This window comes from Stegostoma tigrinum, chromosome 4 (genome assembly GCF_030684315.1).
Source record: "Stegostoma tigrinum isolate sSteTig4 chromosome 4, sSteTig4.hap1, whole genome shotgun sequence".
NCBI classification, from domain to species: Eukaryota; Metazoa; Chordata; class Chondrichthyes; order Orectolobiformes; family Stegostomatidae; genus Stegostoma; species Stegostoma tigrinum.
The window spans coordinates 122,333,629-122,351,461 of record NC_081357.1 but is presented as its reverse complement, the minus strand read 5'-3'; the positions used below and the strand labels follow the sequence as shown (position 1 = coordinate 122,351,461).

General features: G+C 48.2%; 1 protein-coding gene across 1 annotated transcript; it reads left to right on the top strand.

Moving 5' to 3' along the window:
* Nucleotides 1–3,305: 3,305 nt before the first annotated feature.
* Nucleotides 3,306–15,936, top strand: sf3b6 (splicing factor 3b, subunit 6). The gene is made up of 4 exons (XM_048531236.2): nt 3,306–3,442; nt 8,922–9,040; nt 13,992–14,130; nt 15,480–15,936. The coding sequence occupies exons 1-4, from the start codon at nt 3,413–3,415 to the stop codon at nt 15,564–15,566; spliced, it is 375 nt and encodes a 124-aa protein (XP_048387193.1). The 5' UTR covers nt 3,306–3,412; the 3' UTR covers nt 15,567–15,936.
* Nucleotides 15,937–17,833: the final 1,897 nt, after the last annotated feature.

The following is a 17,833-nucleotide window of genomic DNA, read 5'->3' as shown; positions in this document are numbered from 1 at the left end:
GATAATATTATGTTGTGTCTTATTGTGAATGAATGCCATTAACTGTTCCCCCACTACATATGAACTCAACATGTACCTCAACCCATGATAAAACAGAAAGTGCTAGAGAGACTCGGCAGATCTGACAGCATCTGTGGAGTGTCATAAAGTCATACAGCATGGAAACAAACCATTTGACCCAACAAGTCCATGCTGACAATAATCCCAAAAAAACTAGTCCCACTTGCCTGCGATTGGCCCATATCCCTCCAGCCCGTTCTTATTCAAGTACTTATCCAAATGTCTTTGAAACATTATAACTGTACCCACAACTACCACTTCTTCTCAAAATTCATTCCACGCACAAAACTTTCTCTGTGTAAAATAATTGCCTCTCTTGTCCTTTTTAAATCTTGCCCCTCTCACTTAAAAATATGCCCCATAGCCTTGAACTCCCCCACCCTAGGGAAAAGACCCTTGTCATTCACCTTATCTATGCTCCTTACGATCTTATAAACCTCGATAAGGTCACCCCACCACCTCCTACGCTCCAGTGAAAGAAGTTTCAGCCTATCCAGCCTCTCCTTATAACTTTAACCTTCCATTCCTGGCCACATCCTGGTAAATCATTTCTGAACCTTCTCCAGTTTAATAAATCCTTCCTATGACAGGGTGGCCAGAACTGGACACAGTGCTCCTAACGGATTGAGTCTGGTATTATTTTTCTGCTAACTCTTCAGAATACATAATACAGAAACATTTAATTACTTGTGCACACTACAAACAGCAGAGACAGCAGCTCTGACGCTCCTCTCCCCTTACTTCCACACTAACCTCCAGTCTAACTTTCAGACTTCTCCTACTCCTCCCATCCCACCTCCCCACGACCCCACCATCCCTGCCCTGACCAATCTCTTACTCCAATTCAGTAGTACGGGGTGCAACAGTGGAGGTAGCACATAGTGCAGGATGGTGCCCTGCGGGCTGCATGTGGGAGCACACAGGTTTGTGGCTTATGCTATCGGTCATCAAGGAAAGTCTGTAACACTGGCAGCAAAATCAGTTACTGCACATAGAGGTAAATGTAAGGATTATCGTAAATTGGGCAGTTACTGGCATAGATTTCCAAGTGGAAATTTGATTCTCTTGGCTGTAACAGAGACCTAGCTCAAGTGCAGGGCAAGATTCGCTGGTAAATCTTCCAGAGTACAGGGTGTTTGGAAAACATAGAAAAGGGAGGGAGACAGATTTGGTTAAGAAGAAACTTTGTAGTGCTGGAAAAAGTGGACTCTTGATGGGTTCAAGGACAGTATCCATTTAACTACATCGAACAAAAAGGATACACTGCTAGTGTAGTTTATATCCAACTAAAGAAAGAACAAATATGCATGGAAATTGTAGAGAGATGCCAACATTACAGAGCAGTTATGATCAGGGACTTCAGTTGTACAAATTTAGGCCGGGATTTGGTCGTGTTAAGGGGCAGGAAGGGCAAGTATTCCCAACACCAGAATGTGTCCAATCCAACAAGGAATGATGCAATGTTGGATCTGGTTCTTGAAACTTGGGTGGGCCAAGTCGATCCAATGTCAGTGACAGACATCTAGGAGACAGTTCTGAAGAAGGGTCACTGGACCCGAAATGTAACTCTGTTTTCTCCCCCACAGATGCTGCCAGACCTGCTGAGCTTTTCCAGCAACTTTGTTTTTGTTCCTGATTTACAGTATCCGCAGTTCTTTTGGTTTTTATCTAGGAGACCGTGATCATTTTATCACAAGGTTATAAATGATTGTGAAGAATGCCATTAGTCAACCAGAGTAAGAAAAATTAATTGGCAGAGAGCCAACTTTAGTGGGGCAAGAATTGAACTGGACAGGTTGGAATAGAACGAGTGGTTGACGGGAAAAACTGGAAGATGCTCCCCAGGCCAGTGAAAAAGGAAAAAGATCAATCACCAAAAGGGTTCAATATTGCTAAGGAAGAAGTGTTGGATAGATGGTTGGTACTTGGAGTTGACAAGGTACCAACACTAGATGAGATGCATTCAAAGATATTGAAGGATATAAGAGTGTAAATTGTATAATCTTTCAGGCTTCCTTAGATTTGGGAGAGGTAACAGAAAATTAGAGATTTGCAAACACTAGGATCTTATTCAAGAATGGTTGTAAGGATAAGCCCAGCATTACAGACCAGTCAGTTTATCCATGACTTAGGAGTTGAGAAGCTTCCAAAACTATTATTTTCGATAGAATTAGTGGTCACATGGAAAAAAGATGGTTTGATTAGGTAAAGTAAGTATAGATTTCTGAAGGGAAAACATGGTTGACTAACATTGGTGATTTTTGAAAAGGTAACAGAAAAGCTCAATGAGGGCAATACTGTCATTGTGGTGTATTGGACTTTCAGAAGGCATATCATACCGTGCCAGACAACAGACTTTTGAGGAAAATATAGGTCATAGGAATAAAAAGGTCAGTTGCAATATGGATATAAAATCAGCCAAGTGGTAGGAAACAAAAAGTAATAGTCAATGGCTAATTTTCAAACTGGCAGAAGGTCTGCAGTGGAATTCCCTGTAGTCAATATTGTGTCCCTGGCTTTTTTTTAAAAACAAATATTAGTGATGTAAATCTTGGTGTTAAGTGAACAATTTTAAAGTTTGCAAATAACACAAAACTTGAAAGAGTTGTACTCTGAGGAGGTCGGTGTAGAACTTGAAAATGGCAGCGAATTCAGTAGAGTGAGCAGGAAGCATTGCATATTGACGTGGATACCCCACCATAGGAAGAACGTGCCTGTCTGGAAAAGAATGCAGAAGCAATATTATGAGTGGTTCCAGGAATCGGGAACTTCAGCTATTGGAACGGATTCAAAGAATTGTCACTGATTCTCTTCTGAGAGAAAGACGCTAAGAGCCCTTGTGAAGCTTTGTAAAATCACCACGCTGTGGAGACTTGCCACCAATTTGAACTTGGTGCGTGCCTTCGATCCCTGGTCTTGGGCCCCAACTGCAGGTATGCCAGCTGTGGCTGATACAGTCAGTGTTCAGCGATTGCCCCAGGAATATCCCCAGTGCCCAGGATAACCCTGCACGCAGGAATGGCTAATACCCCAGGAGCAAACAGTGCCTCGGAACACTCATTGCCAAAGGGAGTGTTGCAGGGACATGCTGCACCGCGGGTAATCCCACTGGGAAAGGGCACTCCTGGGACTCCCTGCAGCTACATTGACCTGGAAACCTGAACCTCTGTGACCTCCTGGTGACCCCTTGGAACTGGGCAACTCCCCGGAGCACGTGGCAGACGGGTGCGTATGACGCCAGGGCGCAAGGGGTCTGTGACGCCAGTACGCTGTTGCGTCGCCGCGGTGAGGTTTCCTGCGCGCTCTGATCGGCCCTGTGTGCTCGGCCTCTTGTTCCTACAGACCGGTCGCGATGGCGATGCAAGCGGCGAAAAGGGCGAACGTGAGTCCGCTTCTCTTTAGTCGTTGACCGCGCCACGCCCCCGGCCTTTCCCCCAACCGACTGCCGGCTCCATTCGATCTTCCGTCCGTCGTACGTTCAGCCCCGAAGCCGGGCTACACGCTCACCTCCAGTGAGGCGTCCCCTTGGCAGAATAGGATTGTCCCTCACGAGCCGCACGCCCCACCCCCACACTCCCCACCCCCACACTCCCCACCCCCACACTCCCCACCCCCACACTCCCCACCCCCACACGAATCCTCCGCTCCCCCCCGAATCCTCCGCTCCCCTCCTCCCCCCCCCGAATCCTCCCCCCCCCGAATCCTCCCCCCCCCCGAATCCTCTCCCCCCCCGAATCCTTTCCCCCCCCCCAATCCTCCCCCCCCCCGAATCCTCTCCCCCCCCCGAATCCTCTCCCCCCCCGAATCCTCTCCCCCCCCCCGAATCCTCCCCCCCCCCGCCGAATCCTTCCCCCCCCGAATCCTCCCTCCCCCCCCGAATCCTCCCTCCCCCCCCGAATCCTCCCTCCCCCCCCCCGAATCGTCCCCTCCCCCCCCCGAATCCCCCCTCCCCCCCCCCGAATCCTCCCTCCCCCCCCCCGAATCCTCCCTCCCCCCCCCGAATCCTCCCTCCCCCCCCCCGAATCCTCCCTTCCCCCCCCCCGAATCCTCCCTCCCCCCCCCCGAATCCTCCCTCCCCCCCCCCGAATCCTCCCTCCCCCCCCCCGAATCCTCCCTCCCCCCCCCCGAATCCTCCCTCCCCCCCCGAATCCTCCCATCCCCCCTCCCCCCCCCGAATCCCCCCTCCCCCCCCGAATCCCCCCTCCCCCCCCGAATCCCCCCTCCCCCCCCGAATCCCCCCTCCCCCCCCGAATCCCCCCTCCCCCCCCGAATCCTCCCATCCCCCCTCCCCCCCCCCTGAATCCCCCCCTCCCCCCCCCGAATCTCCCCCCCCCGAATCTCCCCCCCCGAATCTCCCCCCCCCGAATCTCCCCCCCCCCGAATCTCCCCCCCCCCCCGAATCTCCCCCCCCCGAATCTCCCCCCCCCGAATCTCCCCCCCCCCGAATCTCCCCCCCCCCCGAATCTCCCCCCCCCCCGAATCTCCCCCCCCCCGAATCTCCCCCCCCCCGAATCTCCCCCCCCCCGAATCTTCCCCCCCCCGAATCTTCCCCCCCCCGAATCTCCCCCCCCCGAATCTCCCCCCCCCCGAATCTCCCCCCCCCCCGAATCTGCTCCCCCCCCCCGAATATCCCCCCCCCAAGGGCGTCCCCTTGGCAGAATAGGATTGTCCCTCACGAGCCGCACGCCCCACCCCCACACTCCCCACCCCCACACTCCCCACCCCCACACTCCCCACCCCCACACTCCCCACCCCCACACTCCCCACCCCCACACTCCCCACCCCCACACTCCCCACCCCCACACTCCCCACCCCCACACTCCCCACCCCCACACTCCGCTCCCCCACACTCCGCTCCCCCCCCGAATCCTCCGCTCCCCTCCTCCCCCCCCGAATCCTCCCCCCCCCGAATCCTCCCCCCCCGAATCCTCCCCCCCCCGAATCCTCCCCCCCCCGAATCCTCCCCCCCCCGAATCCTCCCCCCCCCGAATCCTCCCCCCCCCGAATCCTCCCCCCCCCGAATCCTCCCCCCCCCGAATCCTCCCCCCCCCGAATCCTCCCCCCCCCGAATCCTCCCCCCCCCGAATCCTGCCCCCCCCGAATCCTGCCCCCCCCGAATCCTGCCCCCCCCGAATCCTGCCCCCCCCGAATCCTCCCCCCCCGAATCCTCCCCCCCCGAATCCTCCCCCCCCCGAATCCTCCCCCCCCCGAATCCTCCCCCCCCGAATCCTCTCCCCCCCCGAATCCTCTCTCCCCCCCCGAATCCTCTTTCTCCCCCCCCCTCCCCCCCCCGAATCCTCCCTCCCCCCCCGAATCCTCCTCCCCCCGAATCCTCCCCTCCCCCCCCCGAATCCCCCCTCCCCCCCCGAATCCCCCCTCCCCCCCCGAATCGTCCCCTCCCCCCCCCGAATCGTCCCCTCCCCCCCCCGAATCGTCCCCTCCCCCCCGAATCTTCCCCTCCCCCCCTGAATCCTCCCCCCCCTCCCCCCCGAATCCTCCCCCCCCTCCCCCCCGAATCCTCCCATCCCCCCTCCCCCCCGAATCCCCCCTCCCCCCCGAATCCCCCCCCCCCGAATCCTCCCTCCCCCCCAAATCCTCCCTCCCCCCCCCGAATCCTCCCATCCCCCCTCCCCCCCCCGAATCCCCCTCCCCCCCCCGAATCCCCCCTCCCCCCCCCCCGAATCCTCCCTCCCCCCCCCCGAATCCTCCCCTCCCCCCTCCCCCCCCTGAATCCCCCCCTCCCCCCCCGAATCTCCCCCCCCCGAATCTCCCCCCCCCGAATCTCCCCCCCCCGAATCTCCCCCCCCCGAATCTCCCCCCCCCGAATCTCCCCCCCCCCGAATCTCCCCCCCCCGAATCTCCCCCCCCCCGAATCTCCCCCCCCCCGAATCTCCCCCCCCCGAATCTCCCCCCCCGAATCTCCCCCCCCCGAATCCCCCCCCCCCCGAATCTCCCCCCCCCGAATCTCCCCCCCCCCGAATCTCCCCCCCCGAATCTCCCCCCCCCCGAATCTCCCCCCCCCCGAATCTCCCCCTCCCCCCCCGAATCCCCCCCTCCCCCCCCCGAATCCCCCCTCCTCCCCCCCGAATCCCCCCTCCCCCGAATCCCCCCCTCCCCCTCCCCCGAATCCCCCCTCCCCCGAATCCCCCCTCCCCCTCCCCCGAATCCCCCCTCCCCCTCCCCCGAATCCCCCCTCCCCCTCCCCCGAATCCCCCCGAATCCCCCCTCCCCCTCCCCCGAATCCCCCCTCCCCCTCCCCCGAATCCCCCCCTCCCCCTCCCCCGAATCCCCCCTCCCCCGAATCCCCCCCTCCCCCGAATCCCCCCCTCCCCCGAATCCCCCCCTCCCCCGAATCCCCCCTCCCCCGAATCCCCCCCTCCCCCGAATCCCCCCCTCCCCCGAATCCCCCCTCCCCCGAATCCCCCCCTCCCCCTCCCCCGAATCCCCCCCTCCCCCTCCCCCGAATCCCCCCCTCCCCCTCCCCTCCCCCTCCCCCTCCCCCGAATCTCCCCCCCTCCCCCGAATCCCCCCCCCTCCCCCTCCCCCGAATCCCCCCCCTCCCCCTCCCCCGAATCCCCCCCCCTCCCCCTCCCCCTCCCCCGAATCCCCCCCCCTCCCCCTCCCCCGAATCCCCCCCTCCCCCGAATCCCCCCCCCTCCCCCTCCCCCGAATCCCCCCCTCCCCCTCCCCCGAATCCCCCCTCCCCCTCCCCCTCCCCCCCGAATCCTCCCCCCCAAATCCTCCCCTCCCCCCCGAATCCTCCCCCCCCCCGAATCCTCCCCCCCCCCGAATCCTCCCCCCCCCCCGAATCCTCCCCCCCCCCGAATCCTCCCCCCCCCCCGAATCCTCCCTCCCCCCCCCCGAATCCTCCCCCCCCCCCCGAATCCTCCCCCCCCCCCCGAATCCTCCCCCCCCCCCGAATCCTCCTCCCCCCCGAATCCCCCTCCCGCCCCCCCCGAATCTTTCCCCCCTCCTGCCCCCTCCCGCCCCCCGCTCCGCTCCCCGCTCCCCCCCCCGCTCCCCCCCCTCCCCCCCCCCGCGCTCCCCCCCCCTCCCCCCCCCCGCGCTCCCCCCCCTCCCCCCCCCCGCGCTCCCCCCCCTCCCCCCCCCCCGCGCTCCCCCCCCCTCCCCCCCCCCCCCGCGCTCCCCCCCACAGCCGCCCCCCCCCGCCGCCCCGCCCCCCCCCCCCACAGCCGCCCCCGCCCCCCCCCCCACAGCCGCCCCCGCCCAATGGTCTGGGCTGTGCACACCACCTTCTGTAGTTTCTTATAGCCCTGGGCAGAGCAGCTGCCATACCAGGCCATTGTGCATCTGTAGAAGTTGGTGAGGGTCCAAATTTCCTGAGCTACCTGAGGAAGAAGAGGCATTATTGTGTCTTCTTGACTGTGACGTTTATGTGGGAAGTCCAGAACAGGTGGTCAATTATCATCAATCCAAAGAACTTGATACTCTTCACACTCTTAACCTCCATTCTGTTAATGTAGATGGGGGCATGTCCTCCTTTCTTTCTGAAGTTGATGATCAGTTCTTTAGTTTTGCCAGCGTTGAGAGACAGATTGTTTTCACTGCACCACGTCACCAAACCCTCTAAATCCCTAATCTATTTTGACTTGTTAGATATCTGTTCTGCTATGGTGGTCAGCAGACTTGTAGATGACATTCATTCGGAATTTGGCAACTCAGTCATGGGTGTACGGTCGGGGGCTGAGGATGCATCCTTGAAAGTTCCAGTGTTAAGTGTTATTGTGGAGGAGGTGCAGTTATTTATCTTCAGTGATTGTAGTCTGTGGGTCAGAAAGCTGAGGGTCCAGTTGCAGAGGGTAGAGCTGAGACCAAGGTGTCTCAGTTTTGAGATAGGGTAGCATTGACTACAGATCTGCCTTCGATGAGCAGGAGTCTGATATCGGTGTCTGTTGTCCAGAATTTCCAGGGATGCAGGGAGTTGACAATTATTATGTTGACCGTTCTCAGTGAGCAGATTTAGTGCAGATAAAAGGCTGGATCTGCTGAGCTTTTCCAGCAATCTGTTTTTGTTCCTGATTTACAGCATCCGCAGTTCTTTTGGTTTTTCTATCTACAGAAAGCTGAGTTAATGTTTTAGATCAAGTGACCCTTCACTAGCTAGGGAAAAGTGGTGCGTAAGAGGCTCCTTCAGAACTCATCATCGAGTTCAATAATTTTATGGCCTAAATGCCCTCTTCAATGTCTTCTCCTTACCCAACCCCCACCCCAGGCTCTCACTTGACATGGGCTGCTTTCAGCACAGCAAACCCGTTTTCACCAACAGTGGTCCCTATTATCAGCTTTTCTTTTTCCCTTGGCTAATCACTGCCCATTCCTTTGCCTGCCTGTCTGTCTGTGCTCTGTTCCACCTGTTTCCTAGTCCTGTGCTTTTCTCCACCTTCAGTAAATATGCCACCTTTTACCTACCTATCGTCAGTTCTGAAAAAGTGTCACTGGATGCAAAGCATTAACTCAACTTTCTCCCTACAGAAGCTGCTGGACCTGCTGAGTTCCTCTAACACTTTCTAATTTCATTTGATTTCCATCATCCTAGTTCTTTTTTTAAATACCCTGTACTTTCTCTCATGCTTGGAACTATGCTGGTATTCCTCTTCTCAGTTGTGGTTGAGCAATATTTTTAACATACTTGTCCTATTTTCTTCTGTGTTTTATCCGTTTGTGATTAAAGCCTTGTTAACTACTTTCTCAATCTGCCTTTCCAACTTCAATAATGTGTTCACGTTTGCCCTCGGATCTCTGGTCCTCTTGAGGATCTGCAGCCCTCTTTATGTTGTGCCTATTCTACCATTGGTCACACTTCAGTGCATTAATGATCACTTCTTCTTTTCTGATTTCAGATTCGTTTGCCTCCAGAAGTAAATCGCATCTTGTATATAAGAAATCTGCCATACAAAATAACAGCAGAAGAAATGTACGATATATTTGGGAAATATGGACCAATACGACAAATCAGAGTGTAAGTACTGTACTGTACTGTTTTCAGGCTTGTTTTACTCTCGGCTGAGACATTTTTAATCAGCAAGCATTTGAGGAAAAGGCAGGAAAGTACAGAGGATTACAGATCAACCACAATCTCAGATTGGTAGAGTGGGCTCGATGGGCCAATTGGTCTACTTTTGCTCATGTCTTACAATATTATACCTCCTAATAATGAGTGGAAAATATGTCACTATATGTGAGTGAGGGATGACAGAAGTGGATATAACTATTCAGTGTCCTGAATTGCATATTCTCTTTGCCCTGGTGATTCTTCAGCATGGCGATGCTTACCAGTCATAGGTTTGGCTCCTGTGCAGCAGAGAAAATGGTCCCAAAATGAGGTTCAGTTAAACAAATCTTTAAGTGTCTTTATACCAAAAGATGGATTTAAAGCTGGCGATGCCAGATGTGACTCATTTAATAGCACCTTTTGTTTCTTTGTTAGAAGTACGTAGGTTAAAGTATCAGTCCAGAGACTTGCGTATAAAATTTAGACTAAGACTTAGTGCCACCAAGGAAGGAAAGCATTGTTGGAGGTAAAGCCTTTCTAATCGAATGATATATTAAGCAGAATCTGGGAAATTCTGTTGAGAGGTAGCAAAAGATCTGAGGATGTCAAAGGAGTGTGCAGGAATTCTCCTGGTGACCTGGCCTGTATCATCTATCGGTGCTACTAAATTATTTGACCACCATTGCCATTTGTACAGTTTTAATGTGCACAAATTAAATGTTGCTTTTCCTACATTTTAAAGGTGCACCATTATCTGTGAAATGCTCTGTAATATCCTGAACTTGTGAAAGCTATATAAATGCAGAGCTTTGTTCTCAAAGTTAATATTACAGGTCTTGCTGTACAAATGTAGGATGTGGATTTAAGGTGAATATTTCCTCTCCCAATGTGTTAGAATATTTGTGTATCAGCTTCTTGTTTTGCTTACATCTCCTGTACTATGTTTTCCTGGCGGGGTCTGCATTTGCTGCTTATCTCTAATGGCCCTTGAGAAAGAAGTCATAAGCTGCCCTCTTGAATAACTGCAGTTCCACCTGGTGTAGGTGGAACTCCAGTTTCATTAGGAAGGGATTTCTAGGAGGTTGACATTGCAAGGATGGTAATATAGTTCCAAGTTAGGGCGGTGTGGTCTTGTGCTGTGCAGTTAAGTGTTCCCTTGAATCTGTCCTTGCCCTTTCAGGTTGTAGAGGTTGAGATGTCATGCATCTGATCTTTATTCAGCCTTTGAAATGTTAATATAATCTTGCTTTTTTCAGGTTAATTGGATGTTTATTAGTCCTGTTTTTGCCATACAATATTTTCTGTGACACTCCTGGAATAAGTACAGTTGGTGACTGTGGCTTGAACAGCACATTGACTGTTACATCTGAGGTCTGAAAGGATATTGTGAATACTTGAATGCATTTGAAAACAAGAAAATCAGTAAAGTAGGGTAACTTGTGTTTATGAGATAGTAGGAACTGCCGATGCTGGAGAATCTGAGATAACAAAGTGTAGAGCTGGATGAACACAGCAGGCTAAGCAGCATCAGAGGAGCAGAACAGTTTCTGAAGAAAGGTCACAACTGGAAACATCAGCTTTCCTACTCCTCTGCTGCTTGGCCTGCTGTGTTCATCCAGCTCTACACCTTGTTAACTTGTGTTTATGTCCTCTTCTTGTTGACGTATATTTTAAAGGCAGAAGTGCATGTGAAACTGAAATTGGAAAAGGGATGAATCGGACATCATTGAAGAGATTTTCAGAACAGGGAGTTTGAGGTAGTAAAACAGAATAATTTTGGGGAAGAATTCATGGGGCTTAAACTTAATTATTGAATGTGGTAACGTGTAGGGAATAGAAAGCGCTTACAAATCCAGAAATGGAAGCAGTTGGCAAGAAAGCCATAAAATATGACTTGGATAAGTTGACGGCAAAAATCAGGATTTGAAGGCCTGTTGTTTGACAGCCACTTGAGGTTGGCAAGGATTAATATGCTTCCGTTGAAGTAGAGGTGTTGGTTAAAACGTGATTTGCAAATTGTTTTCTTATTTCTTACTAGAGTTAACTGGCTTTTTTTTAACCAGTAAGGCTATCAAGAGTTATGGGGAAAAGGCAGGAAAATTGAGTTGAAGATTATCAGGTCTGCCATGATCTCATTAAATGGTAACGTAGAATTGACAGGCTGAATGGCTGACTTAAACTCTTTTGTTTTTATGTTTCTGAAGTCCTTGTTTGGTCCTGGATGTGCAGCTATTTTAAAGCCAAACAACCTTGATAAAATTTAATTGTACAGCTGTTGCTGAAGCTCAATAATGATAAAAGTCGCCAAAGATGAAAACCAAATTCATTCTTTAAAACCAAAGTTTTATGTGAATGAAGACACAAAGCTGCTCATTATGAAGCAAAACTGTCATTTCATTTATGAAATGAAAGCTTTTGAGAAGTTTCAAAGAGCTTTACACTCAATTTGTACTGTTGCAGCACAGGTACAATAATAATGTAAGACATGGTAGCCAATTTGCACACAGCCATGTTCAACAAATGTGACGCCTAATCTGTATATCATGTTTCTTCAGGGGTATATATTGGCCAGAGAGCAGAGAGGGGCTCTCTGCTACTACTGACAATAGTGGAACTTTGCCTGTAATTGAATAGGGCAGAAATATTCTTTATTCTGCTAGTTAGTGCCAGCTTTAACGTGATTCAGTCATGAAGAAATACAGCTTTGTTAATGATGAGATGTGGATTGCCTCATTAATTGAATAATAGAATGCATTTCTCAAACCATCTTCAGAACTTATTGAAGTCCGATAATGTGAGCCAAGTACAGTCAAATTTTTAATTTGTGTGAGCAGAGACTCATTGTTCGTAGTGCCTTTCTTGATGGGTTAAGTATGTAGTTGCCCTCGATTGACCAGAGCTGTTTTAAATCAGATCAATCATTTGACATTTGTATTGGACCTCAGCTGCCTGAGAATAAGTTTAGTTACTTATATTCCATTTTAGGCTTGAATCACCATGTAATTAGATATTAAAGGCATTGTGAGTTGAAATTTTAAAATTTTGGATTTAATCTTAAATTTTTAAAGGCAATACAATTTTTTTAAAAGACTTGGAAGTTTCTGAAATGGATACTTATGGTTTTTGTGAGATTTCAATCCTTTTATGATGTGTTCATAATTCATCTCTGACAAGCTGAACTTGGCTTCATCCCTTAGGCTGGAACACAGTTCTGCATAGATGAGTGCTGGCCATTTGCCCTGCCTTGTTGATAGATTAAAACAGATTCTATTGCTTCCATCTTATCCTCATTGCTCTGACCATCATTTTATTTAAACTGTTCTGCAATATTTTATTAAATACAGTGCATTCTTTTTGTTAATATGTAACACCTCTGTCAAATGTTTACTTATCATATTAGCACTGATTTTCCCACCCAGGAGGGGTTTCTTTCCTTATTTATCTTGTCAAATTTCTCCAATGTTAAACACCAGTACTAAAGCTTTCGGTGTCCCAGCTCTCTTAGAAACATCCACTCTCTTTCGCAGCTTCTTGTCTTTGGTGTCATGCTGACAAATCTCAACACTGCTTTGTTGTGTTCGTTCTTTCTTTATTGAGACTTGCAAAATGGCATGCAATTTTTGGCTAAGCCGTTGCTTTACACCAGAATGGTTATTTGTGAATTTTGTGCGAGGGAGGTCAAAAATGAGCTTTGTCAGATTTAACCTTTTCTTCCCAGTTTGGGAATGGAATGGTTTTTGCTTCCCCGCCCCTCCTACCGATGCATGGGTTTCTATCAACCAAGTACTGAACACCATATCTAAATGCAAATTAAAGTTGCCAGTACCATAAACCAACTTCTGAAGAATGTCCTTTTCTTGACCAGGACAAAAATATCTTCATGATAAAATTAAGTGGAGTGGACATATCAGTATATTTCTACTGGGAACTGGCTTAACAATTTTGAAGTTCGTTTCAGCCAGGATTCTGATGTCTGATAAATAAGGCTGCATTCCATTCATATAATCCTTACAGAGTGGAAGCAGGCCATTGATCCATCATGTCTGCACGCTGTCCAAAGAGCATCCTACCCTAATTCGCTCCCCTACCCTATCCCCATAACCCTGCATTTCCTGTGACTAATCCACCTAATTTACACATCTGTGGACACTCTGGGCAATTTAGCATTGCCAGTCTATCTAAGCTGCACATCTTTGGACTATTCCTTATTCTGTACCATCAACACTATATTATGCCCCACTACAAATCCTTGGACAGTGGGAGGAAACCAGAGCGCCCAGAAAATATCCATGCAGGCACAGGGAGAATGTGCAAACTCCACATAGACGGTCACCCAAGGGTGCAGTCAAGCCCAGGTGGCTGGTGCTGGGAGGCAGCAGTGTTAACCACTGAGCCACCATGCCACCCATTAATCTGGTTCACATTACAAACTAGCATTGAGAAGTTGACTGTGTTGCTGACACATTGCTTGCTCATAAGTTTGTTCACTAAATGGTAGATTTTTCCTTTTACATTTGAAAGATAAGTACTTGGAGAGAAATTTACAAATAATGTTGCACATTGTTTAATGGCTCCAAATGTGGAATGAAAATGCTGTATATAGAGATATAAGAATTAGAGTAGACTAATGACCTTTTTAATATGTTCTACTATGTGACTAATTTGTATCTTAATGCAATCTACCTGTCCTGATTCACTAACCCTGAAAACTGTTGCCTAACAAACATTTCTAATTTCAAATTTTCAATTTCATGCAATCAGTGCTTTTCTGGGGGAGGATGTTCCAGATTTTACTACTATGTGGGGGAAAAAATTGTCCATTTTTACAAATTACTGGAATAAGTGAAACTTATCAAAATCTGCAATGTTAACCACCACAAATTTGCAGAACCTTAATTCTGTAAATTTTATATTACAGAGGAAATACACCAGAGACCAGAGGAACTGCATATGTAGTGTATGAAGATATTTTTGATGCCAAGAATGCATGTGACCACTTATCTGGGTTCAATGTGTGCAATAGATACCTTGTAGTTTTGTACTACAATGCAAACAGGGTAAGCTTTGTTACTTGCCTCTTCATTATTGAAGTTTTATGCTGAAGCTTGATTAATATAAGTAATGCTGGAAATGTACACTGAAAAAATATACATGCCTTTTGATACTTAAAAATACAAGGCTCTTCACAAAACAATGAAAAATAAGCACACCAAATCAGGATAGGTATGGATTAAAAGCTGTTATAAGCTGGTGAGACAGATTTTGACGATATTTCAAAGAGTCTGATGATGTGGCTTAGTGCTCTGCAGTGGATGATAAAAGTGGGTAGGGGGAACGAGGCATAGAAATTGCTGGAATTCAGAATAAACTACATGCATGGGAATGTAGAAGGTTAGAGAAATGTAGAGCTGCTTTGTAGCAAACATTTTAGGGCTTTAACTTTTTAATTCTTGGGAGAAATCTTACCGGCAAAGGTGGCATTTGTTGTCTGTCTCTAACTGCCCTGCAACTGGTTTACTTGACTATTTAAGAAGCAATTAAAAGTCAACAACATTGCTGTGTATATGTAGGTAAGGAACACAGCTTTCTGATTTTAAAGGTTTTTATAATGGAGTTTCAAGATCATATTACTAAGACTAACCAAATTTTTGATTGGAATTTGATTTCCATCAGCTGCCATGATAGGATATGAACATGTCCCCTGTGCATTAGCCCACGTTTTTTGACTACTAGTCCAGTGACACTGGCACTATACCACATCTACCCTGAGTACTTAGAATGGAAGACAGGAAACATGACCAGAACTTGGGAGAGATTAGATATGTTTTGCTGAACTTTGGACAAGTTGGAATTTCGAAGAATGAAATGAGAAGCACGTCAGGGTCGATGTGTCTGGAAGTGATTGTACTTTGCATAAGAGATTCCGGCAGAGGAATTGAGATAGGTGCCATAGTCTGTTGACAATCCACTTGAGTTTTGGGCTATACCTCCCGACCACAATCAATACATGCTCTGAGGAAGTGTAGTATCACTGACAGCAACTTCTGGATTTCAGTGTTATTCTGCACATGTGCAGGCACTTGCTGGATGTTTCAATGGAGTAATGATGGTGAATGCTGACTCTTTTGTAGTCTTAACTGCTGTAAAACTCATGACACCATCGTTGGGAGCAGGTCTAAGTTTTCTGTTTTATTGATTCTTGGATCAACAGTTGATCATTAGAGTTTGCTGCAATGGCCGATCTGTCTAAATGAAACATTTTAAGCTTGTTACACTTGGGAAACCTTGGTTCTTTCAATTCTTTATGGTTAATGATCTTTGAATCCTTAATACGAATGGATAATTTGCTGAATTTGGCTATTTTTGTGACTCCCATTGCTAAAAAACTATTTGTCTCTTTGTACAGGCTTTCCAAAAAATGGATACAAAGAAAAAGGAAGAGCAACTTAAAATTCTTAAGGAGAAATATGGAATCAACACTGAAACAAAATGAATTATTGGGATTTTGTTTTTTTAAACTTGCATTGTAAATACTATTGAATGGACTTTTGAAGATTTCGTATAATTTAGCAATTTGGATAAATCTAACCAGATTATTTTGTAGTTTTAAGAAAACCATTTACTTCGAATAATAGTCAGTGGTTGTTTGAAACAGTACTCCCATTTATTTTGACTTTATGCAACTTGTTTGCCTGATTTAAAGCATAGCATAATTAAGCTTGCATACAAATGGTGCTTATATTCGCAAATATTTTTAATGGGATGGGGCACTAGTTACCATGGTGATTCAGGTATTATTTCTGTCAAATGTACCCTGTTGTGTTCCTAACAATTATTTGTGTACATTAAACTGTAAAATGTTTTTACATTAGTCATTATTGACATGCTTTCTGTTGGTAAGTGTGAAGTTATTGTTCTAGTGTAAGCTTGTTGACCCCAGTGAATTAGGTAGCTAGAACATGGCCTGTTTTGGGTTGTTCGATGAAAAATTGCCACCTGATGTTCTTTAGCCTGACCTTCCCTGCTTTGTTATACTCCTGCAAACTCGCACCTCCAAATATTAAATTTAAAGGTTCTTGTAATTAAATGGTAGCCAGTTATAAAGTTTTTAAATGCTGCAATCTTTATACAGGTGAAATGTTTCATCAAATTACATTAGAAGAATAAAAAAGACATATTTTCCAATTCAATCGGGCAGTTAGAGACTTTGATAAAGTAAGCTTTGAATTTTGAGAGCGCTGCTGCTTTAAAAACAAGTAATTCAGTGAACATGCATAATTTCTATTAATATGCTTCATTTAGTTGGTTTTTTGTTATTCCAAAACACTCTATGTGAGGAGAAACATGAAATAAATCACACCCAGTTCAAGGTTTTGATCTTTTAAATGCTTCCTTCCACACTTTAATTTTTAATTGGTAAGATGCATAAATTTGTTCCTCTGAGACAGGTGAGAAGGGGTAAGATTAAGGAGCCTTGGATGACGGGATCAGAGGTGCTTCTCGTCAAAAAGAAAAAAAAGCAGCGTACGTAAGGTGGAGGAAGCAAGGGTCTAGCACAGCTTTAGAGGATTTCAGGCTTGCTCGGAAGGAGCTCAAAAGTGGACTGAGGAGCGCCAGGAGGGAGCACGAAAAAGTCTTGGCAGGAAGGATTAGGGAGAACCCGAGGGCATTTTACTCATACGTGAGGAATAAGAGAATGATCAGGGAAAAGGTAGGGCCGATCAGGGATAGTGTAGGGAACTTGTGCGTGGAGTCTGAGCAGATAGGGGAAGCCCTAAATGAGTTTTTTGCTTTGGTTTTCACTAAGGAAAGGGACCTTGTTGTGAATGAGAACTTTGAGGAGCAGGCTTGAGCAGATCGAGATTGAGGAAGTTGATGTGCTGGAAATTTTAGCAAACTTTGATTGATAAGTCCCCAGGGCCAGACCAGATTTAACCTAGGTTGCTCCGGGAAGCGAGAAAGGAGGTTGCTAAGCCGCTGGCGAAGATCTTTGCTTCCTTGCTCTCCACGGGAGTTGTACTGGACATTGGAGGGAGGCAAATGTTGTTCCTCTTTTCAAGAAAGGTAACGGGGAAAATCCCTGGAAATTACAAACCAGTCAGCAAGGTTTTGGAAAGAATTCTGAGGGATAGGATTTATGACTATTTGGAAAAGCATAGTGTGATTAAAGGGAGTCAGCATGGCTTTGAGAGGGGCAGTTCATGCCTTACAAATCTTATTGAGTTCTTTGAGGAGGTCACGAGACAGGTTGACAAGGGTCGAGCAGTGGATGTGGTGTACATGGACTTCAGCAAGGCATTTGATAAGGTTCCCCGCAGCAGACTCATTCATTAAGTCAGGAGGTATGGGATACAGGGTGATTTGGCTGTCTGGATTCCAAATTTGTTGGCTGACAGGAGGCAGAGTGGTTGTAGATGGTAAGTATTCTGCCTGGAGGTCAGTGCTGAGTGGTATCTCACAGGGCTCTGTTCTTGGGCCTCTGCTCTTTGTAGTTTTTATAAATGACTTGGTTGAGGGGTGGGTTAGTATGTTTGCTGATGACACAAAGATTGGAGGTGCCGTTGATAGTATCAAGGGCTATTGCAGGCTTCAGCGAGACATTGGCAGTAGGCAGAGCTGGGCTGAGAAATGGCAGATGGAGTTCAACCTGGATAAATGCGAAGTGATCCATTTTGGAATGTCGAACTTAAAGGCTAAATATAGGATTAAAGGCAGGATTCTCGGCAGTGTGGAGGAACAGCGGGATCTTGGTGTTCAAGT

Coding starts and splice junctions, on each gene's coding strand:
- sf3b6 (XM_048531236.2), top strand. CDS start 3,413: ATGGCGATGCAAGCGGCGAAAAGGGCGAAC. Junction 3,443..8,921: donor AAGCGGCGAAAAGGGCGAAC/GTGAGTCCGCTT, acceptor TTCTGATTTCAG/ATTCGTTTGCCTCCAGAAGT. Junction 14,131..15,479: donor TGTACTACAATGCAAACAGG/GTAAGCTTTGTT, acceptor CTCTTTGTACAG/GCTTTCCAAAAAATGGATAC.